A 24,708-nucleotide genomic window follows, 5' to 3' on the forward strand; every position below is an offset into this window, starting at 1 on the left:
GACTGAGAGACCCCAACTTGTACCACTTAAAAGCTGAGCATTAATTTAGGAGATGCAAAGAAAGGTGTTATTTAATCTGACTTTTCACAAGTAGAAATTTTAACTGTTCCACTGGAGGAACTGGACTGAATCTAATTATCTCTAATGTTCTGTTGATAATAAGTTAAACAATTCAATGAACTAGCAGGAGAACAATGACTCATGATATGAAAAGTTATGAGAGCTGATGGTGAAATGGGATGAAACAATGCTTTTTCACCTCCAAAGCATCAGATTTCATCTCCTCACAAAAAAGATGCATTTGTTCTTGCTGGAAAGCAAATCCTTCTCTAGTTCTTGGCAGTGTGGCTGGTTCAGTAGATTTTGCAGTGGTAACTATTACGTTGGGTGTAAACATTTTCTCAGTTCCCATTCTTAGCTAATTTTTAACAATAAAAATAAGACAGTTAAATTTATGTGATTCAGAACAAAATATAAATACATAATCACTCCTGAAGTATGTTACATATTGGAATTTAGGTCATCAATGAGACTTATAAAAGGCTGATACAACATTCACCATTAAACTTGGATAAATGTTTGAAAAACTGATCCTCATGTCTTAGGAAAAAAAAAAAAGATGTAGAGATAGAAAACAACATTGAAGGAAATACTGACGGGACTCAGTCCTGACACTTAAGAAATTGGAAAACTTTAGTTGCTATTTTCCAAATACTATATTAGCAATAAAGAATAAAATTAGGAGTTCTCATCATGGCTCAGCAGTTAACAAACCTGACTAGCATCCATGAGGATGTGGGTTTGATCACTGGCCTCACACAGTGAGTTAAGGATCTGGTGTTGCCATGAGCTGTGGTGTAGGTCACAGACTCTGCTCAGATGCCGAGTTGCTTTGGCTATGGTGTAGGCCAGCAGCTACAGCTCCAACTAGACCCCTAGCCTGGGAACCTCCACATGCCACAGGTGTGGCCTTCGAAAGACAAAAGAAAAAAAGGAATAAAATTAGGCAAATAGCTCGTGGGTGTATAGAGTCATGGGAAGTAGGTTAATTCATGGAAATTTCATAACCAAAAACAGATGTACAAATAACATTTTCGTGGCTTATGTGCATTTTTTCTGGTTGGATAATTTTGTCTCTAGATTTCAATATTGCCTCTTTTTCAGATTTAGTGGGAGCTCCTACAGCAGGCACTATAATTCTCTCAGGGTTTTTTTTTTTTTTTTCTCATCTGATGCTTACAGGAAGAAAAAAAGATAAGTTTCACATGATGAAAATTTTGGGTTATTTCCTGAAATAAGTCCATAGTCTACAATGCAATTTACTGAATTTATGACCCCCTCAAAATATACATCTTCTTGACAGTAAGAGTCATTATTTACTTATATACTTTTTAAAAATATTTATCGAGTATCTTAAAATTAGCCTGCATGCAATTTTAATCATCAACTTCTGGAGAATTTCTAGACGTTAATAATAAAATATGGAAAATAATAGTGAAGAGATCAGTGGGGAAAGGTATATGTAGTAATATTAACAGTAATAAAGAATTTGTTTTTTTAGTTTCCAATTGTATATCTAAAAATAAATTAGGTTAACGGTATCTCATAAGAAATTCTGAGATTGGTATTAATGTATTATAATAAGGGAGTTTCACATGAGATTTAGTGTTAATGTATTATAATAGGGGATTCCACATTTGGACTAGCAATAGTCACCTTTCCATGAATAACTTGGATTTGTTCTTGTCTAGTAGCCATTTCTTCTCTAGTTCTCAGTATTGTTTCTTGTTCTTTGGCTTTAGCAGTAGCAACTGCTATTGTAGACAAGGCAGTTTTCTCAGCTTCCTTTCTCATCTGATTATTATAGTAAAATCAAGGTTTAAGTTGTACAGGGCTTCAGACACATATGCTATGACCCTTCCCCCCTTTTAGTGGGATTGCAAGACAAAGTTATTCAGGGTTAACTATACCAAGAGAAGTTAACTTTCACTGGGCAGTATCTGCACACACAGACTGAGAATCACAAAATTTAGAAGTGTTAACTATAAAAAAATCTCCAGATGATTCCATAGATTGCTTTTTAAAAATCAGGCTAATAATATTCATTTTCATGCAAAGGATAATAGTGAAGAAAATGAATCACGAATGTTACAGAGGAATGAAAATCAAATGGGCAGATAAAAGTAATGGTATGCAGTCACACAGTCACCATTTGGTTTTTAGTTGGGGATTCAAAAAGGAAAATACAGATTAATAATTTCTTCCACATTGTAGTTAATGGTTTACTAGAAATTAGTTTAAAGGTGAACTTTTCCCATCTCGAATATCTGTATTCACCTTTTCCTGAGTTATTTGCACTTGCTCTCTTTGGGTGGTGATGCCTTCTCTAGTTCTTGATACTAAATCTTGTTCTTTAACTTTGGGTGTGGCAACTATGACTTTAGGTACCACTGTTTTCCTAGTTTCTTTCATTATCTGGTCACACAATAAAAAAAAAAGATGAGAAAATGGTCATTACATTTCATACAGCCTCTAATAAAAGAAACTCAAGTCAAAGCCAAGAAAGCAAGCACATTTCTCCTACTCGAGGACATTTTATCATTTGAATTCATTGATTGTCTATACTGTTTCATTGGTAATAATTTAAAAATAAGTTCCATCTAAAAGGAAAAAATGTGATGAGCAATAAAAGGATGCATTTCTCTTTCTCACTTTATTCCTCTCATAATCTATAGGAGACGCCAGTAGAGCCATAAATAACACATAATTTTGCATGTTATCAACTGACTTGTATGGTGGAGTCTTCAATAGAAATATATTAAATATTAAAGTGAGTTATAATCATATTAGTAGCAATCCAAAGAAAGTCTGAAAGTTAAGAATGAAAAGTGGCGATGAAGGCTAGATAGATGGCAAAGGGCTCCTGAGAGATTTTGAAGTTTTCTCTATGAGTTACAAGAAGAGGAGGAGGTTAAAAAGTGGTGGTTAAGACCCAGGATGAAAATGTAGGTGGCTTGCAAATGGAATGAAACAAGAGTGAATTTCACACCAGCAGGAAGTCTTCACCTTTTCATGAGTTATGTGCATATGATCTTCTTGTATGGCAATTTCTTCTTGAGCTCCCAGAACTGTTTCTAGTTTTGTGGGTTTTGCAGTGGCAGCTACCTCCACAGATACAGCTGCTGTCTCGGCTTTCTGTATTATTTGATTTTCAGAGTGAAATAAAGGTTTGAGTTTCAAGAGGCACAAAGAAATGGCAAAATATCCTCACAATATTTGGGAGAATGTAGAACATTCAGTGATGAGAGAAAATATCATCATTCCATTTGAAGGGCCTACACTTGTGTTTAAATCCCAGACTTTTGTTTTTCTGAAGTTTGGGCTTCCTTTTTTTTTTTTTTTTTTTTTTTTTCTGTCCACCTGCCCCTTATCAAATTGTCCTAGAAGCTGAAAAGCTCTTTGAGACATGTTGACACATGAGGAAACTTAGTGGGTGCCCACTATAAATGGCAAGAAAAGTGTAGTCAGAGTGAACTTTCCAGTCACAGCACTGCAATGGCAACAGGGATTTCTATGCCCTTGTGTTTTCAAAGTCTCTTTCTCACTGTCAAGAATGGAAGGTTCATTCAACAGCTTCTGGCCAGCCTTTTATGTGTGTAGTGTTTGGAGTGAGATCCTTTAAAAAATGTAGCTCTGGGATCCGCAAAGAGCTTGAGATCAAGAGAGGCTAATCAAGTTGGAACAACCTCAATGTCACCAAAATCTCCTTGAACATGAAAGAATTCAAAAGTTGCCTCGTTCTTGACCCTTTAAGGCTTGATTTCATACATGGGAGAGAAATAGATTTGGGTGACACTGAGGTTGTTCCAACTTGACTCTATGACATAATAGCAGCAAACACCTCTGGGTCAATTTATCAACCAGGAATTAGAGTACTTTCTTGAAGAAGTGCCGGTCTTCCCCGATATCCAGTAATTCCTCATTTTCCCTTGATATTTAGTTGGAGTGTTCATGGTTGGTGTGGGTGTGTTTGTGTGTGTGGAATGTGCTCACATGTGTCTTACACCTATGTAAAGTTTGTATGTTACAATATAAGTGATTGAAGGCTTAGGCTATGCATGAAAAAACTGATTGTACCAGTGGGTAACTGGGCTGGAATGATATCCATCTTCCACTTAAACATGCTCTAGAAATGTCATTGATGTGCCCCTAACTATTCTTATAGATAGACAATCCCCTTGAAACTGATCAGTTGAGTGGAAAATTGTACGATGAGAGCAGAATTTCTGTCATGAAAGAGTTTCAATACTAAACACAGAGAAACAACAAAAAGAAAATATATACAAAACACTCTTCCATTTAGAGGTTTTGGTTGGAGGGTACATACAGTTGGCTGGAATGTGTTATCATCTGTCAACAAATTAAAAGGTATTTACAAAATTGGACTTACTTTTTCTTGAGTGATTTGCTTTTGTTCTTCTTTTGTAGTAATTTCTCCAGTTATTCTAGTTTCTTGTTCTTTGGCTTTAGTTGTAGAGATTACTACTTTAGGTACAAATGCTTTTTCAGTTTCTTTTCTTATCTGAAATCAGTGATAAAGACAAAATCTTATTGTCTCCTGATCTTTTAAGAGAAGTGTAATAATGTTTATTAAATATAACAAAATAGGAAGTAAATGAAGTAAATTCCTTTTTCTAGAGATATCATTAAAATTGATCATTTTCATTAATATGACCATGCTCTTTCTTTACCTAAACCATAGGTTATCCTGCTTAGGAGCAAAAAAAAAAAAAAAAAAAAAAAAAAAAAAAAAAAAAAAAATTGATTTGACACTGTTTCCTTTGAATTGGAGAAAGTAGTCATCTTTAAAGAGACTTCCAATGTTTATAAATGGATAAATGGCAATATTATTCTGTGCCACTCTGTCATCTAAAGATAATCTTAGAGCATAGGATATTAGAAGACCTTAGAAATAATAGTCTGACCCTTTAATTTTATGTATGGAAAATCATGTATAGATAGTTCATAATCTGCATTTATAGGCTATCTTTGCTTCAAAAATTATGTTGATAGTTTGTAACATCAAGACTTACATTTCTAAAATTGAGACAATGTAGGAAAAATAGTTTTGTGTATATCCTAGACAAAATGTTTTTCAATACTTAACCCCCTGAAGATGCTGTGTTTGGATCTGGACACCTAAAGTGTATATGGGAAGAACCGGGGGGGGGGGGGGGGGAGGGGCAATTTCCTCATTTGCCTCCCTGCCATTCTCAGGCATCACGATGGAAAATCAGGATCTCAGGGTTAAAGAGGCTTGAAAGTTATCTTTCCAAACCACCCAACTGACAATCGGTTTTGCTGGTCAAGAGCCCTGTCGATTGGCCTTATCTAATCTTTTCCTGAATGCCTCTAATCATGGAGTTATCTTTTTCACTTTTTCTGGTCATTTGATCTGAGAAGGCCATGCTCTCTATCTCATTTCAGACCCATGTTCAAATGTTCTCCTAAGGGGTCAGGAAGCAGTTGCTAAGCTATTTTCAAAGCACTGTGTATTGTGTTCTTTTTCACTCTTCCCTCTTCCAACCTCAGCATCTATTTCTCCCTCCTGGTTTCACCTCCTTCACAGTCACAAATTTAGTCAGTGCATCTCCAGGTCAGTGTAGATGAGACCTTTGTTTCTAATCCCAGTATGTGTTCCCAGAGGTCCCTTTTGTCTACACAAGGGAAGCACTCAGTGAGTCTAAGGGACATGGTATCCAGTACCCCAAAATACACAGACACAGGGGATTTTATTGGCGTGATAATAACCACGTTGCTCACAAAACAACACCCTTCTTGGTTATCATTATCTGTGCTGACCTGGGTAATAACAATAATTTCATATCAAAAACCATTTTTACCTGTTCATGAGTTACATGCACCTGCTCTTGTTTTGTCGTAATTACTTCTCTGGTTCTTGATTTTAATTCTTGTTCTTTGGCTTTATCGGCAGCCACTACTACCTTAGTTACAGCAGTCTTCTCTGCCTCCTTTCTTATCTGATTTTCATGGGGGAAAGGAAAGAAAGACTTTAATGCACCTTATATAAAAAGTTACAATAATAAATCTGGATAAAGACATAAATGTCACACAGGAGAGGATCAGGAGGAAAGCTAGAGTGATTTTTAAACTATAACAGAAAATCTATTCAAATATGAGGTGGGAAATTATCTTGGATTTATAACACCTTTCAGCTATGAATCAAGTGTCACATTTGTTTCGAGAAAAGTAAAAGCAAAGGTCTTTGGGGGAGGCTTAGGGAAACGTCATGCCAGCCCTGAAATAATGGTTTCCCTGCTTGGCTCCTGGAGAGACCGAGATCTGGATGGACTGCTCTGGAACTACAGCTCCGAACGCCCACAAGCCCTCTTGTTCAGCTGCCTTTCCCAGCCACCCTTCACCTGTCTCAACTCAGGGGTGCCCTGATATTCTGGGTCTCTTGTCTGACCTCCTGTATTGACTTTCTGAGTGAACTCTTGCTTACCTACCTGCCTGACATAGACCAGGTACTTAGAGTATTTATGTCTAGAGCACTTTTGGTCTCAGACCACCTTCTGCTCAGAATGCCCCCAAAGTCTGGGCCATGGTGGGCTCAGTGCTGTCCTCAAAATGATCTGGGCATTGGTTCATCCTGGGAACTTTGCATGCAAAGCTCAGTCTGAATGGCCTCACGCATACCTGTTCTTGAGCAGGTTGGATGTGCACAGCAGTCGTGGTTGTCCTCTGAGCAGTCTGCTCTACAGCGCTGATAACTGGTTCTCTCACTCTGGCCATATCAACAGCAGCAACAACGGTCGCAACAGCTGCACTTTTGTCAGTTTCTTGTTTCACCTGGATGGACAATGACCAAGCATGTTACTTTTTGAAATGATGTGCCTGGTAGAGAATACAAAAGAACTGTGGAAACCAAACTATCTAGAGATAAAATAGACATTGCCTAAGCATTTATCATTGCCTCAAGAGAGATATGGTATTGCCAAAACCGATATTTTATGAAAATCTCATAGATTAGAGATTTTGTCCCAAGTAAAAATAATTTTACAAAGCATAAGCCAAATTTGGTCTTCAGTTTCTGTTACGTTTTTTTTTTTTTTGTCTTTCTTTGCCTTTATTCTTTTCTTTTTTCAGCTTTTAAAGATTAATTAAAGTATAATTGATTTACAATGCTGTGTTAATTTCTGCTGTAAAACAAAGTGATTCCGTTATATACATACACACATTCTTTTTCAGATTCTTTTCCCATAAAGGCTATCACATACTGTTGGGTATAGTTCCCTGTGCTACACAGCAGGTCCCCATTGGTCGGTCATCCATTCCATATACAATAGTGCATGTATGCCAATCCCATACCCCCATCCATCTGTTACAGTCTTATGTTCATATGCATGTCCCCTCTAACATATAAAGACTCAGTTCCATGGCAAGAGTCTGGTGGGAGAAAACAGAATGTGAAAGGAAGAAAAAAAGAAGCTCTGACAGTACCTCTGCAGCCCCAGTAGCAACAGCCCCTGCAGCAAAGGCAGCGCTGGCGGACACACTGGCCGCAGCACCTGCAGCTCCGCTGATGGTCACTTGCTCCTGGATCCCGTATCTCCCTTCCCATCTCTCCTCTGTCCTGATCTGAGTAGCACTTGTCACCGTGGTCTCTCTCATCTCAGCCTCAGTTGAAGCCATGTAGCCCTCCTGCTTCCAAGGCGGAGGCACTTCAGGGCCTGGGGGCATGGTGGGTGTCTGAGCCTTGCGGATGAGTAACGGAGACTTAACAGATCTGATGGGGGAGGTGGAAATCCTCCCTGCCGGAGACACAGACCTGAAAACCAAAGCAGAGTTCAAAGAACATTGAGACAGGGAACTACTCTCTGGATCATCACGTTTGCATAATGGAAGAAAAATCTGGAAGTGTTTAAGACAGTTTTAAAATCCGTGGCCCAATAACCTATGCAGAGGCAAATAATGTATTTGAAAGTAATTTGTTTTATTTATTTATTTATTTATGTTTTGGCTTTTTAGGGCAGCACCTGCAGCACAGAGAGGTTCCCAGGCTAGGGGTCAAATCAGAGCTACAGCTGCCGGCCTACGCCACAGCCACAGCAGCGTGGGATCTGAGCTGCATCTGTGACCTATACTATTAGCTCTTGGCAACTCCAGATCCTTAACCCATTGAGCAAGGCCAGGGATAGAACCTGTGTCCTCATAGATTCTAGTCAGATTCATTTCTGCTGAGCCATGACAGGTACTCTGAAAGTAATTTGTTTTAAATCTCAGTGAGTCTCATTCTCATTTGTTGTGATTCTGTAAGAGTAACAGATTTAATTCTAAGCTTAAGAATTCTGTGCTCTGCCCCACCTTCTCACATTTAGGAAAAGTCAAGACAGCAGAAGGTCCTTCCTTAAAATACCATCAAAGAAAGGACACAGCAAGTCTGGTAATCATAACTTTAAATTTCTCTCTACTCCCAATTCTGGGGTGAAAAGAGATATCAAATAGGATTGAAGAGAGAAAAATTTTTGTTATCAAAATACTCATGCAGCTCGAGGCTAAGCAAAGTAAATGTTTTTAATTTTCCTGCAGGACTTTCTACAGCCCTCACCATGCCCATATGCCTTATGAATTGCCAGGCTTTCTCTCTCTCTTTCTGCACAACTTTTTTGGGTCTAGCTGTGCAATGCATTTTGGAATGTGCTGTCCTGGTCAAATAGTGGTGGACTGCTTTTTAAATTTCTGCTGTTACTTGTTTACCCTTATCCTCACTGTATCGTACTCTGGACTTCTTTTAAATATCCTTATAGTGGATTGTTTGAAACCTAAGGATTCTACCATTTTTGATCAAATTGATAAAGCAGTTTCCTCCAAAACAGTTTTCATTGCATTTTATGTGGGTACAAAATGCAGCAGAGTCAGATGAAAAATCTGGGTACTGAATCATGTCATTTATAGCCAAAAAACACAATTTTTTTTTTCTGTCTTTTGTAATTTTTTAGGGCCACACCAGTGGCATATGGAGGTTCCCAAGCTAGGGGTCTAATCGGAGCTGTAGCTGCCGGCCTACACCACAGCCACAGCAATGCCAAATCTGAGCTGCATCTTTGATGCCGGATCCTTAACCCACTGAGCAGGGCCAGGGATTGAACCCGTAACCTCATGGTTCCTAGTCGGATTTGTTTCTGCTGCACCATGACAGGAACTCCAAAAAAGACAATTTGATCTACAATAATAATTCAGGTGCTGGTCAACTATTTTAAGATGAAATTTTTCATAATTTAATTATTAGTAAATAGGGTTTATTATACTTTTTCCCTCTAGGTGGCAATATTGCCTTATCATTGCATTGAACGACTACATATAGGAAAATGTTTATAAATGTATTCTGGTACTACATAAGGTATTTAACTTAAAGTGATCATAAATGAAACAATTATTCTAATTAAGTCTCAAGGTACAGTTGATATCTGCTCTAAATTGCAGAGTAAATTAACAGTAGCTTACAATATTAACCAATTTCATGAAGAAATGTTTAATCATTTTCTTGAAGAAGGGTTTTTTTGGTGAAAATCAATTTACATTTTAAATAAATGGAGTTGTTATCAACTAAGGGGAGATCTAGGGGAACATATCTCTATTTGGAAAATGACTGCCTTAGAACTATAACAAAGACCAGTTTAGAATAACGAAGGGTTTATACCAATTGAAGAAAAGCAAAGTGACATGCATTTCCAAGTTTCAACCTGTGCCTTGTTCTTGCTGTACCTTGTAAAGTGGGTCTAATTCAAATAAAGACATGATTAGCATGACATGAGTGATTAGCAGCAGGTTGTAGGTAAGCCCATAACTGTGAAAATCAAGGTAATTTGAGTCATTATGGGAACAGGAAAGTGCTTATTTCTGCTCTTACAATAAAAAATAATCACTTGAGCGCAGCTAGATACAACGCACCTTATTCCATGAAATACATTTGCTTTACTCTACAACAAAAGTCAAGGTTACACCCTGAGACGTTTTAGGAAGTTGTCTATCCTGGCTAACCATTATTTTCTACACAAAATGGATATTTTAATTTCTTAATTATTTGAAAGCAAATGTGGGGGGCGCTAAATAAATGGGATTGTTATTCACACATTCTCAGTATTTCTAAGACAGTCAAAATGCTCCATAGAGCCAGGGAAGTTCTGTCATTTTAAATGAATCTTAGGCTTGGATTAAAAATATGGCGAGGTTGTTTTCTCCCCCAGAAATCACATTTGGCTTGTCTTGTGATTTCATGGTGTGCAAACCTGGAGTTAGCCTGAGACAGAACACTTTTTTAATCTGATAGCTAGACATGTTTTTTTAAACTGAGCTTTTTGCCCAGCCTTCATGGTAGTGTTTACCAATATCTTTAATTTTTTAAGTGGCCAGTGTAATAAAGACTAGAAAATATCTAGCATGTGTCCATATATTTGTTGACATTTACATTGCCTCGTATGAAATGCTTGTCTTTTGTCTAATTTCTTCATTTGTGTTGCTTTTTTTTTCTTTAATAACTAATTGGTGGAAGTATTTTGATACATCTGGTATATTAGTTCTTTGTCAAAAGTGTTACAGACATTTCCCCCTCAGATCTACAGTTTGCATTGTGTTTCTTTGTGGGGTCTTATCCAGCATCAATACATACATACAGTGGTGTAGGTTATGCACCATTTCCAGGCTTGTACCATTCACACTGCTGCCATGTATGTTATAATACTTCTGTGGCAGAGGCAATGAAATATCTTGAGAAAGAGGTACCTTTAAGTTTTTTTCACAAATGGACTATTTGATATAGCAATTATCTTGCTTTTGTCTACATAAATTTTTATGTAGTTGAATCTACAAATCTATAAAAACACTTCCCTACAGCTGTTTACTCAAAAATTTTCTTTTCCTTTTTTAAAAATAATTTTTAATATAGCTCTTCAGTCAAGCTGAGATTTATTTTGTAAATGCTGTGAAGTAGAGGTTTATATTTGTTTTCTCCCACATGGATAGCTAACTGGCCCATCATTCTTTACCGAGTAAAATTGCCTTTTCCCCACTGCACTGAAAAGTCACTTTGATTAAAAAGTGAATTTCCTGGATTTTGAATCTATTTCTAGACCCTTTATTCTGCCCCCCTCCCCCATGTGTTTTCTATTCATTTACCAATACCATACTATTTTGACTATAGTTAACTTCACAATAAGTTTGAATATTTTTTAGATCAACTATCCACTTATTCTTCCTGAAAATGTTTTCTTTGCAGGGGAAATTTCTGTACATTTAAAAAATTAAATTGATCAGGAAACATATTTTTTGTTTACTCCAAATTTCCCCTTTTATCAGTATATAATATTAAACAACCTTATCATGTGAGGTCAAGTCACAAAGTTTCATATTTGCTATGGATAATTTACATGTGATTATATAGTTTCTGAACCCTGATGATATATGTTTACTTTCTAAAATACCTTCATATTAACTAAGAATAGAAACCCAGTGGAAATCTATTTTATATCCTAGAAAAAATAACATAAGCACATGCAGAAATTTAGAATTTTTGATTATCACAGCATAAGAACACTTATATAATTATATTCACAAGGTACATTCAACTAATTATCTTGTGCAACCCTCACAGCACACCTTGAGATCATTCTTACTGTGATTCTCTATAATTTACAAATGATGTGACTGATTTTAAGCAAATTATTTAACTTATTTAGCTCTAGTCACCTATGTTTAAAATTAGAGATGATCATTTTTAAAGGTTGCTATGAATATTTAATGAGAAAATATATACAGAGTGCCAATCAAAATGTCGGACTTAGAGAAAGTGGTCAATATATACTAGTGACAATTTTACTACCATAATTATTTCCTAAACCACATTTTAGCAAGTTCTGAAGCTGACTGAATTAAGGCTTCTGATGATCTTTTCATTTCACTGGGCTTTTTCTTGGTAGATATTTATTAAATGATGTACAAATAAGAATTCAGAATTAGAATTTAAAGAAGTTCTCCAATTTTTTTGTGGACAGTGAGGATTTGTGAAAATCATAACCAGTATCTTTTTGGTTTACCTCCTTTATCACATGCTATATTTCTTATTGCCTCCTTTTATTTCTCTTCTTATTAGATTAAACCAATTCAAAAGTGCATAATGACCTGAATATCACTATTAAAAGGCTTTACCTGACAGGAGATGGGGTCGGTGCCCGAACATGTCTGACTGGGGATGGGGAGTGTCTTATTGGCGATGGGGACTGCTGTCGAGCCAGCTGTGCTTTGGCAGCAATCGATGGTGGTGTGGGAGACCTCGACTTTGGCTTAGGAGGTATCCTGGGAGGTGTTTTATGTGGCAGCTGTTGCCCAGCGGCACCATCTATGACCATCTCAACTGTTGCAATTGATCTGGCATCAAAGTGGGCTTCTATCTTCTGTAAAAGATAAAAACAAAGCCCAGGTTGAGGAGGAATAGTTGGTTAAGCAACAATCTCAAAGGCTAAAAAACTGATAGTATAGATTAAAAAAAAAAAAAAAAACCTTTTCAATTCGAGTTTGTCGTGTTTCTGAAATCTGAGCAGTCGAAACAATTGTTTTTGTCTTTTTAGCGGGTACTACTTCTTCACCTGTAGGAAGGGAAAGATAAATATTTAGGAGGGTGCACGAGGACTCATTTTAAAAGGGATTATGTTAATTTTGACCACAAAGTCAATGAGATTTTCTGGGTGTCCTAATGGAGAAACATGCAGAAAGTTTTGGCTTTGTATGTGTGTATACACGCATATGAAATTAGGTTAACTATCAATAGGTTAAAACTAATTATATAAATGAGGTTAAAACAGAAAATGTTTATTGTTAGGTATGAATTAGAACCCTTTTTAAAAAATTCCTTTTTTTTTTTTTTTTTGCCAATAATTTGAAGACATAGATGACCTAATTTAAATGCTTTCATTTCTAGTGGAGTTAGAAACCAATCATAGCTTCAATGACTGTCAAATCCTGTGTGGAATCAGAGATTTTTCATGGGTGTTGAAAAACCAGCTTTGAATTCAGCTCACAGCATCCCCAAACCTCAGCGGGGAGGCAGATGGATCCTTGGCCCCACTTCGTCCTGAATCAGTCCTCTCCCCTGCTCCCAGTTCCTCAACCTACAGCACATACCTTGAACCAGTAATTCTGCAGTCGAAGTAGCTCTTCCAACGCTATTGGTTGCATTTACTGAATAGGTGCCGGAGTCTTCAGGGTATGCTTCCGCAATCAGTAAGCTGTAGAGGTCGCCTTCTTGTGAAATTTGAAAATCAACGGAGCTCTGGATTTCGGCTCCGTCCCGGTAGAACTTCACCACAGGTGTAGGGATTCCAGTCACTCTCACTTGGAGTCGCACTTGGCTTCCTTGTCTCACGGTCATGCTCTGCAGCCGTTGAACGAAGTTGGGTGGTGCTGTCTCCGCTGCAGGGGAAAGGGTAGAAACTCAGGACCGCAGACCAGGGCGCTCCCAACTGGCTATTTTTAAATAAACACAGCTCTGGTTCTCAAACCAGGCGATGACTGAACTGAATATCCTTAACTGTCCTTGAGCCCAGTGCATCCATCACATGACAGCAAGAACAGCCAGGAGAAGCAGAGGGCAGCTCTGTCACCCTATTTTGTTTTGTTTTCTTCAGCTCTTCTAGGCCAGTGATTTTTTTTTTTTTTTTTTTTTGTCTTTTTGGAAGAAAAAGCCTAGATCTTGTAAAACACTTCTGGAGAGTCTTTTCAGCACTTCCTCCCAACTGCACATCTAGAACTATATTAATAATGTTGTCTTTTTAGGTCAATGATAGCTATACTTAGTGCTCAAGGTATAGTTTATTGGATAAACATATGTAACACTGCAGAGCTCATGAAAGATACTGTTATGTAATGTGTGAAGCAATGCAATGTTTCTTGTACTAATGTCTAAGAAATAAAAGATGGAGGTAAATGATAGAGACCACGAAGACTGGTGATAACTTTTTTTGAGGAAACTATCATGCATTTGAATCAAGAACAATCATTTGCCGGAGTTCCTGTCGTGGCTCAGTGGTTAACGAATCTGACTAGGAACCATGAGGTTGCAGGTTTGATCCCTGGCCTTGCTCAGTGGGTGAAGGATCCAGCATTGCCATGAGCTGTGGTGTAGGTTGCAGACTCGGCTTGGATCCCGTGTTGCTGTGTCTCTAGCCGGCAGCTATGGCTCTGATTAGACCCCTAGCCTGGGAACCTCCATATGCTGAGGGAGTGGCCCAAGAAATGGTAAAAAGACCAAAAAAAAAAAAAAAAAAAAAAAGAGCGAGCATTTGCCTTTTTCTGCAAATGTTTACTGTGCAATGCTTTTCGAAATGAAAAGTAAATGATGAGTTGTTAAACTTTATAGCCTAGAGCAGTATTTCTTTTCTTCTTTTTTCTTTTTGGCTGTGCCCTCCACAGGAAGAAGTTCCTGGGGTCAGGGATGGAACCCACACCATAGCAGTGACCCAAGCTGCTGCAGGGACAATGCCAGATCCTTAATCTGATGCACCACAAGAGAACTCCCTTTTTAAATTTAACTGAAAAAAATTTTAGTGCAGTATTTCTTAAATGGGTGGTCTATGGACCACTGGCATCAGAATCATCTAGGTGCCTGTTAAAAATGTGAATTCCTGGAGGAGATATGCATGTTTTCTTAGTAGCTATATAGACAAGGCTCCAAGACTTCTCACTCACTCAGAAACATGATTTTTAATATTTCTTGAATAAACCTTTGAGTGTTTAACATGTGTAGGGAGGAACGAGTTCTCCGCCACTTTTTTGAAGAAAATTAAATTCCACAAGACAAACAACTTTGTTCTCATTCAGTGTCCAGTGCGCCCATTCCTAGACTCGAGCTGCATCTGCTTGTGGTCCGTAGCTATTTGTGGTCCCCTTCCCCAGGTCCTGGAGATACCCTCTGGGGGGTGTAGGGGATGAGCAGGTCCCCTCCAGCCTACCTGTCACGAGAAGCTCAGCAGTACTAGTTGCTTGTCCAGATCCATTGGTGGCTCTTAGGGAGTATCGTCCACTGTTGGCTTTAGTCACGGCGGGGATCGTCAGTCTAGCGCGGCCATCGCTAAAGGAGATCTGCACGCCGGGCAGAGTGGAAGTGGAAATCACCTGGCCATCCCTAAACCAGCTCACCTCAGGAACTGGGAAACCTGGAGAGCAAAGAGAATTCATCTTTATGTTGGGGGCACTGCAGAGTCTTCTGCCCTGTCCCATGACGTCCACTCCCATGTCCTAAACCATAAAAGCTCTGCAGAGTGTCATGCTATTTAATGAGAGTGAAAAGTTGACAGTTGTGAGATAAAAGTGTAAACTTGCAGACCATTAGGAATGTCTGGGTTCAGGGAGAGGTCGGCACCTTCATTTTATAGGGGAGGAACCTGCGGCCAAAAAAGTCTCGCTGATGTTTCCAAGGTCCCTCAGCTGGCAGTGGCTGACCGAGGACTCCAACTGCCATCCCCTGCCCTCCTGGCCAGGGTTTGATCTGATGCAATTTAATAGACATCATTAAAATCATGAAAGAGATTTATAAAAGTGAAGAGCCAAGGAAACTATGAAATAAAAAGTGACCATTGTCCTCTTCAAAAACAAGAGCAAAAGCAGCAATGGGGATCTAAAGTTCCACCTAACAAGCACAAGAGGAAACATTCATCTCTCTGCCTCCTCTGTGGTTACAGGGACACAGCCTTCCTAAGTTCTCCTACCTTTCAAATGTGCTTCAGTAAAAACTCTCTTCACCTGCCGTGAATTGTGAGGCTAAGGACCATGTGTGCACGGCTTGATGTTTTAAGCATACTAAAAGTCTGCAAATTCACAGCACAGTTTATTCTGCATGTGGCAGGAAGGCTGGTGATCTCATTCCTTACACAGAGGAGGTGAAGATAAGAGTCAGTTTATTTTGTTGTCCTTACATTTAGCCAATCTCCGGCTGTGGCCAAGTGAGTAGTTTATTTGACTAATTCACAGGTGTCAAATATTTTCAGTGGTGTTTTTCTAAGAATTTATCAGCACAAATTGCAAAGGAACAAGAAACAATGAGGAAATGAGATCCCATGACTTTACGAAAGGGCAAAATTCCCACTAAAGCCATATGTGTTCTGTTCAGTTCAGAAATTACCAAGTATTACAAGATAAATAAATAAATTATATGAAGGTTAGAGTTTATCATGCATGAGAAGAATTGAATTGGTCACTATAATCATATACAATAGAAATTGAAGAATGATTATATGATATTTGTGTGGTATAAAAGTGTTACCCAGTTATGAATAAGATTTTGGTGTATGAAATAGACAGAAAACAAAAGCGGAAGGAAAAGGAAATCTTATTTTATATCTTTATTATAAAAGTTAAAAAAAGAGGAACAATGCACCATAGAGGTGCATCAAACATTGACTTTCAGTTAATCCATATAATCTTACACAGCCAGTTATAATACTGCAGGAGGAAATAGTGATTAAATAACTTTGAGATTATTTACAATACAGTTCATAGATTACCCCCATTTCATCATATGATGATAGGCCCAGAAATCATCCATTTTCCAAACCATCCCTAAACTGAGTTATAAAGAAGAAAAAGAAGGAAAAAAGACACAGAAGAACATCCTTTTAGATAAAATTCTAGGGTTAATTTTTGTTAATGTATGAACCAGAGTGGGATATGTTGTTTTGAGGTGTCATTTCAAAATGATTGGACAATCTTTCCATTTACCAGAACCACTTAATAAATAATGAAAATAAAAGAATAAAATACTCTGGTGTTAGCACATCACTGAAAGTTCTGCCCTGAGGAAAGTCAGTTGTACTATTATTTTTCCCATGCAACTACAGAGACTCAGGTGCACACAGCACTTGGCTGCAGGCTACTGGCCCAGCAGCTCCATGACTTAGGCCTCTATTGGGCTGGAGTTCTTGGCTTCCAGTCTGGCTCTGCAGCTGAATCCAAATATAGCATGACCAAATTTGGTCTTACTTAGCAGCTGGATTCTGACAGCAAATTTTAATCCAATGCTAATTATTTTGCTTTGTGGAATTATAAATATGAATAAAACATTTCTGAGCCATTATGTTGTCAGATTTTGTCAGTACCTTGTGAACCACACACCCTTTAAGGACCCTTCCATAGAGTCGTGCCAATTTTACAAAGTGAAAGCAGGGATTACACTTGGTGTCAGGTCCTACTGCAAAGGTAACTTATTGGAAAGGAGGCAAAGAAGACAAAGGGACAGCGGGAATATGTGAGCTTACCACTAACGTGAGCCTCAAAGGTTGCGGTACTACCCTCCAGTACCACAACGCTTTGTAACGGCTGCGTAAACGTCGGTGCTTGAGTTGTCATCTTTTTAGGCACTCTGAAAAGGAGAAAATAAATTAGGGTTGCAGCTTGAGGGTCATTCTAGAGCTACTCTGTAGATGGCAGAGAAATAAATTTTCCAAAGAGGTGGCTCCACAGATCACCCGTGGGCCCAGAGTGATGGGCAGGCCTTCTCTTTTGTGGCTTGATTTTGGCCTCTGATTTGAAGCCTAACAAAAGTCTAAGTCTAAGGGGAGATGGAAAAAATTGTAAGCCAGCTCAGCAAGGAATGTACCCTAGTGGTCAAAGAGGGAAATTCAGTCTTACCAAAGGTGGGAAATCTGGGAAAGGGTTAGAGAAAGGAAGGGTAAGCTGCCTTAGCGGGGCATGGTGCAAATAATAAAAGAGATGTGTGAAAAGCGTAAAATGAATCTTGGCATCTGTTCAATGTTTGAGAGACAATTTTTTGTTTTAAATTCCTTACTCCCCAAATTTTCCACTCACTGTATCTATAAAGTTGAAATAATCTGGCTGATTATTTTAGTCACCAAAACTAAAAATATGAATTTTGAAGTTTCTTTCCTTAAAATTTTGGATAGCCTTGTCATCTATGCAAACCTTTGGTAGACAGCATACAGGACTTTGTTTCTTAATATTTCTTCATGTTGTAACTGCTCAAAAAATGTTGCTAGCATTGAAGGAAATATTCAGGAAAGTCCAAATTTAACTGAGTAGGCCAAAATTTATCATAGATCTTAAAGAAAAATACTGACTTGCATTCTTAATAAGGGACATGTGCAAACTGAAAAATGGAAGGCTGGTCTGAAATGTAGTTGAAGTGAAAACACCTATGCTTTCATAGCATAAATATTAAAAATCAAAGAAATGAATATGGAATTGGTAGGTTCTTTAAGTTGAAGAAAATAATTTGCCTATCAGTTTTAGATTATGTGAAGAATTGCATAAATACCTTACTACATAATGTGACCATACCACTATTCTGATATAAAAAGCAGATTCTCAGTTGTCAATTGCTTCATTACTATTTTTCATAAAATTCTCTACTTATTAAAACTTTATGGAGCAATAATCCTTCTAGTGATAATTCTGTACTTTACTGTAACTTTTTTACTTAGTTAAAAAGAAAATGAAACTAGAATTCTCTGAGACAATAAAATTTACATTTAAAAAATTCAGATAATATCCAAAAGTTTTTTTTTTGTGTGAAACTGTTGTCAAGAACTTCTTAATGTAGCATATTATCTTTAGGACACAGAAATAACTTTGTGTCTAACTTTTCCTATTTCTAAAGTAGTGAATCTTCTAAAAATAGCTGTATTCTTTTACACCATTCATATTTTATTTACCTATCTATTTGTGGGCATTTAGAATTTGTAATCTAATTCCAGGAAGATGGGAAACCAAGGTCGAATTTGAAACAAGAAGCCTCTAAAACATTATTTCTTACCCTTCTTAGCATCACCATTTATCTCACCTCATCTAATTTGACTGAGTTGAATTAAAGTGCATGATAAAATTCTGGGTATTTTAGAAAACAGTTATAGAGCTTTCCTTTTTTCTTCAAAATTTCTAAATGTATTGTAATTAACTGCCATAAATTGGTCTTCTAGTCCCATCTTTTAGGTAAATTTGGTTGCTTTGGCACTTGCTCTAGAGAGGCCTTTGTCTAATTAGGTCTGAAGGTATGCATCTAAAATGTCATGTTCCCAAAATAAACTCTCCAGCGATGACTGACAGCAGGCAAGTGTTCTGTCACTGTCCTGCAACTGATACCTCAGCAGTTGATTCCCTTAAAAAGTCATCAGGGTGTAGCCGATAGCACATGCATTTTATCAGAGCTATTCTTGGTGTGTCTCACTTTATCACTGAGTAATATAACCTTGAACATTCTCAACAGACCAAAAAAAAAAAAAAAAAGTCTATAAAAGTAGCAAACATTTCTATCACCATTTAAACACTCTGAATCACTGACTGCACCACTATGCTAAAAGATTGAGCTTTTTAAATAAAAGAATTCACATATTTTAAAACCAAATCGAACAAGCAGATTCAAATAGTGGATTAGCACTAAGTATTTAGACAATCCTCTCTATGGAGGCATTTAGCAAAGAAAGATACTTGGGATCTAGAAATTAATAAGGAAGGGACTCTATGAATAAGAAAAAGAAATGCTGCTCACCTGATTTCTCAAGAGTGCCCAAAAGGGTGGGACTAAGCCCAAGGTTACTTCTGAAACGACGTCCTATCTAGAGTTGGTTTTTTCGACCATCTCCAACATGAATCGGTGAGCCTCTAAACTTAAAAACAAAACTACACAGTTAGGACTGTGTAGTTTTGCTTTTCTATGCAATCCCTACACCCGAGGCGAGGCTGGGAATGCACGACTGCTCAAGAGCCAGGGTTGGGCCCTGCCCTTATATTTGCCAGATCTGCTGACAGCCCCACATCCTTCAGCTGGGCACCCGGTGATTGGCTCTCCTGGGAAGGCATGCTGGGAGAGAGACCTATTTGGTAGTGGCTCATACCACCTGTTCCTCTGATTGGCAGTGCTAAATTTAGCACCTCAAAAGAGGCTTTCCCAAGGAAATAGAACCGTATTTAAAGAATAACTGTTGAGACTTAAAGAAGAGCACTTGCTACTCCTGTTAAAATCTGAAAACGGTGGTCTGAGGAGAGTTTGTGACAGTTGAAGACACTTGTGGGCAATCATATAAAAAGCCCCAAACCTGAGGGCTCTGCCCTGCCTCAGGCCTCGTTCCTATTCCCTTCCCCCATGCAACCAACCAAATGGAACTGTCAATCAAGACAACAGATGAAGGAATTTATCTCATGGATAACACCTCACCTTCTTTGGAAAATCAGTGCCTAAAAACCTCAGCATTGAGGGGAGCTCATTTATACTCTCTGGGTTCTCCAGAATCCACTTGCAGTTCAGAGAGAATTAAGCCAATGTTAATGAGCTAAGTGTTTATACAGCCCTGCAAGAAGTAATGTTGAAAGACAAAATCTGAACTCTGCTTAGATTCAGTCTGTAGAGTATAATGATTTCTTTTTTTCAGATTTCATTTTTTTGGCTTTAATATTTACAAATATACCTGCACTGATTTTTAATGAGTAGCCAAGTCTATTGTTTAAATCATCCATAGGATTCTTTTTTGGGCACATGAAGGCTGCTTTACTAATCTCTGGAGTTTGCTGTTACAATGGGAAGTGGTTAGGAGATGATAGAGTTGCTATTTTAGGACTGAATTTAATTTCAAGCAAGAGATGTTTCAAATACAAAAGAGCATACCAAAAGAGCTTTATAATAGTTCAGCTGAGAGATTTGTAAAACTTCACAAAGAGGGAAGAAAATTGTCTGGTTGATAATGAAAAGAGATTTTTCTTAATAAAGTAGGCTAAAATCTTAAAATTTAAGTTAAATTTATTTATGTCTGAAATAAAAATATCTCCTGATGCAGAAGAACTTGGCCATGGATTAGACTTTCCAACTTCTTATTTCATACTTTGTAATTATTTCTATTGTGATAAACTTTTTAACATTAAACAGAACTAAAATATACTGGCCAACTTATGTACTACAGCTACAAAGACTAGATAATGTATTTATTTAATGATTTCTTTTCTTTACTTAAACAGTGATGTCTGTATTGGTGGTATCACTTTTCCCGCTATAGACTCTACCAAAATCTTATTTGATTTCTTTATTCAGAAAAAACTAGTTTCATGTTATAGAGCTTAAAAATTATTCCCAACTAAAGACATGTACCAGGCAACCTGCCAGTCATAAGGCAAAGCAAGACTAGAAATGTCATGTGATTTTCTGATTTGCAGTGTTCACCAACTGGCTATTTGAAATGTGCTTGTGTACATGTTTGTGTTTCTCCCTCTCTCTCTCTCTCCCCGCCCCCGTATGTGTGATGGTGTGTGCATGTATATATATACATTTTTTTTTTTAGATTCACTTGACCTAACATGAAGCATATAAATGTCTTATTATGTTTGTTAGAACCAAAGTCAAACCACTTTAATTCTTATGGGAACTAGACGGAATGAACAAACAGAATCTTGAAGTGTGTGTCATCTTGACCTGGTGCAATTCAGAGAGCTCCAGATCAGGGAAGATGGACCATATGTCATAGACACAAGGTCAAGTATCTGTCCTCCAAAGGTGCTTGTCTATTTGCTGTCCTTGGACGTTTCTAAACTTTGCAGCATTGTCGAGTCTTGTGTTTTGGTATTTACACACTTATGTACCATTCAGAGTTAAGGAAGGAAGAAAAAAAGGAAGGGAAGAGAAGAAGGGGGAAGAAAGGAAGGACAAAACCAGTTGTTAAATAACTAATAGACTACTCTGAAAAGAGGCCATATTATTGGATTAGTGAACAGTAGCGGGTGTGATATCATGGTAAGCATTAGCTTTAAAATTAAATATTCCATAGTTGGAGTATAGCAAGCTAGCCCAGTGGAAATCAAATACTACTCAGATTTGGGGAGTTTGCTGATGCAGTAAGATCTTAATTTACCACCCTAATAGTGGGGAAGAGTCCCACAGGTAATCCAAAACAGCTGATAATTCAAATATGAAGCCCACTTAGTTTTGGAATGCATGGTGTGACTCTTTTTTGAACATTATAGTCAAGGCAATTTGATAAATGTTTATTAAGCATATACTCAGTGCTGAAGATTGTGCTAAATTATTATGATTTGGGATTCTGTCATTGCTTATTGACTCAACAAATAGCTACTGAGTAGTGATGTGCTAGGTGATGGCTAGACAGTGGTGAACAAAAGGACAGTTATGGTTCCTCTACTTTTGAAGATTATAATCCACATAACCTTGTAATAAATTCTCAGTGGTCTATAAATGAAAATAATTAGGATATGCATGAAACCAGTCAGTAATTCCATCTACACAGACTTTGTTTATGCTCCATAGGACCAGTTACCAAGGAAGGACTTACTGGGGTTTTTTGAGAAGGCGGGGGTTGGGGGGCAGTTTTCAAGGCTAAAGTAGGAATCCTTTCTGAGATAAAAGATAAAAATTAATGTCTCTTATAATTCATTAAATTATTTTTTTGTGCATTCTTACTCTGTTAAAAACAATTCAAGCACTGCCATTATAACAATGTACAAAACAGACAGAACGTCTGCTCTCAGGGAGTTTGCATTTTAGGAAACACAGTAATATTATATCTATAAGTTCCCTTACACTCATAAAGTGTTTCAAAGTTGAAATATAGGCTTATCATTGAGCTATTTTTACCCAAGGAAATAGAAGAACAAACTAAGGAAGTGTATAAGGAAGAACACGCTGACCCCAACAACCTGTTCTAATGGATTAGTGTCTGTGTTCCTTGAATTACAAAGGCAGCAAAGCTGCTCTGGGGACCTGGAAGGCAAGGAAGTGCTGCTTAAAATTCAAGAAGAGACTTCTTTTTGCCCTGTTTTCACTATCTCTAGTTACAATTGCTTCAGTAGTAAGATAAAATTAATTGCTTTCTACAATTGTTTAGAGGTGTGCTAATAGTCACTAACATTTAATGGCATGTTAAATACAAAAAGATTATTTTAGACATATATGATACTTCCACCAAAATAAAGATTAAAGAATTAGTCTATGTTTCCCAGAAGCGCTGACTCCAGGGGCACATGGAATTTTGCTCCTTCTTCATGGGTTTAGGCATGTTTCTCAACTCTTAGCATCTCAGATTTGTTAGTTGTAAATTGGGAGTTATAATATTTACTTCAAAGTGTTTTGGGGACAATTAAATGCCGGAATGAACATGACAGCGCCCAGGACAGTGAGAATCCGACAGATGGTGGGCATTTAGTTTGTTTGCTGCTGCCGCCAAATAAAACATAAATCATTCCTGTGCTTGGTAATATTAACTTGATCTATTATCTAACTACCCAGGTGAATATCCAGAATAGTGTTTTCTAAGAAATCTTTGAAAAGTTCAAAAGTGAGCTCATAGAAATACATATCACGTTTTTCCCTGAAGGACCTCAGAAGGTGACAGGACATTTATACGTGGAATTAAAGCAAAGCTTGTGAAGTACTGGAATCTTAAATAAGAAATAAGCTGGGTTTCTGGAAGCTTGGGACAGGAAACCTTAAACCAGATCAAATCCAACCACTAGCAGATGCTCGCTGGTGGTGATATTGTTGTCAGATAATACGCTTTCCATACGCCAAAGGGAGGCAAGCAGACATGTTTTATCCAGTAATGACTGAGGCACAGCCCTAGGGATTAAGGGCTCTTTGAGGGTCTTTCAATCTTTGGAGTTGAAAATTAAGTTTTCCTCTGAAATACAAAAAGGAAATTTGCAAAAATGAAGAACAATAGGTATCTACCAAATGCCCACAAAATAGACATGTTAATAGACTAGTCAACTGCCTTAATGGTGGTTACATTTTAATATGATTGATATGTTAAGGGGTGGACCCTCCAAAAATAAAGCAGCCAGTGTGGGACCCCCAAAAAAAAAATCTATAAATGACCCTGGAGTTCTCTTGTGGTGCAGATGGTTAAGGACCAGGCATTGTCACTGCAGTGGCTTGGGTCACTGCTGTGTCATGGGTTCTGCCTAGGAACTTCCATATGTGGGTATGGCCAAAAAAAAAAAAAAAAAAAAAAAAAAAAAATGACCTTGAAGGAAGCTCTACTACCTCAAAAACAAAGGCAAGCTTTAAAATATTTGAAAGAACGCTTTGAGTCTTAAATGATAATTTATGTTGATATGGAATTCTGAAGATTTTGTATGTCTATTGAAGAGATGTAGGTCTTTTTACCTCTGTATTTTACCCCATCCATTTCAAATTCCTAGTCAAAGGACCCCCCCCCCATTTCTACACCTAATTATACACATAGAATCCTTCTGAAGCAAGCCCTCACTCTGAAAGCAAAGTCAGGGTGCTAGGTAGTCCCTGACTGCCCCTCCATCCACTTCCCCACCCCTTCCATCTTATGGGATGTGCTGGAAAGAGAGAGTTTGAGGTATATTTTTCTCTGTCTACCTCCTGCCTGGCTGTAGGTTGTCCATGGCCTTCTACTTGTGACCATGCTCTTGTCAGGGACCCCTTTCCTACAGCTACTCCCTTTGGGATCTGGTAACTGCTCCTTTCCTGTGTTTTCAGCTGGGCTTTGTAGTGTTGGTTTCCCAGAGCTCTTCACCATCCGGGTTGATGTTCATGAACCTGCCCACACCTGGTAATAGTCCCTTTACTAAACTCCCCACTGTTGCATGTGCTTCCCACCTGGCTGTGACCTAACCTGCTTGTACAGAGATAATAATAAAACCACTTACAAA

The 24,708-nt window shown here is 37.8% G+C and overlaps 1 protein-coding gene across 1 annotated transcript in view; it reads right to left on the bottom strand.

The window, feature by feature from the left end:
* Nucleotides 1–19,874, bottom strand: part of TTN (titin) — a 274,368-nt gene extending 254,494 nt beyond the window's left edge. Inside the window, 13 exon segments of the mRNA XM_021075901.1 lie at nt 1,717–1,854; nt 2,338–2,475; nt 3,067–3,195; nt 4,451–4,582; nt 5,904–6,041; nt 6,721–6,873; nt 7,525–7,852; nt 12,229–12,473; nt 12,580–12,665; nt 13,201–13,488; nt 15,027–15,230; nt 17,328–17,431; nt 19,574–19,874. Of these exon segments, the coding sequence (XP_020931560.1) occupies nt 1,717–1,854; nt 2,338–2,475; nt 3,067–3,195; nt 4,451–4,582; nt 5,904–6,041; nt 6,721–6,873; nt 7,525–7,852; nt 12,229–12,473; nt 12,580–12,665; nt 13,201–13,488; nt 15,027–15,230; nt 17,328–17,418 (2,070 nt within the window). The 5' untranslated portion in view covers nt 17,419–17,431; nt 19,574–19,874.

Source organism: Sus scrofa, chromosome 15, assembly GCF_000003025.6.
Source record: "Sus scrofa isolate TJ Tabasco breed Duroc chromosome 15, Sscrofa11.1, whole genome shotgun sequence".
Taxonomy (NCBI): Eukaryota; Metazoa; Chordata; class Mammalia; order Artiodactyla; family Suidae; genus Sus; species Sus scrofa.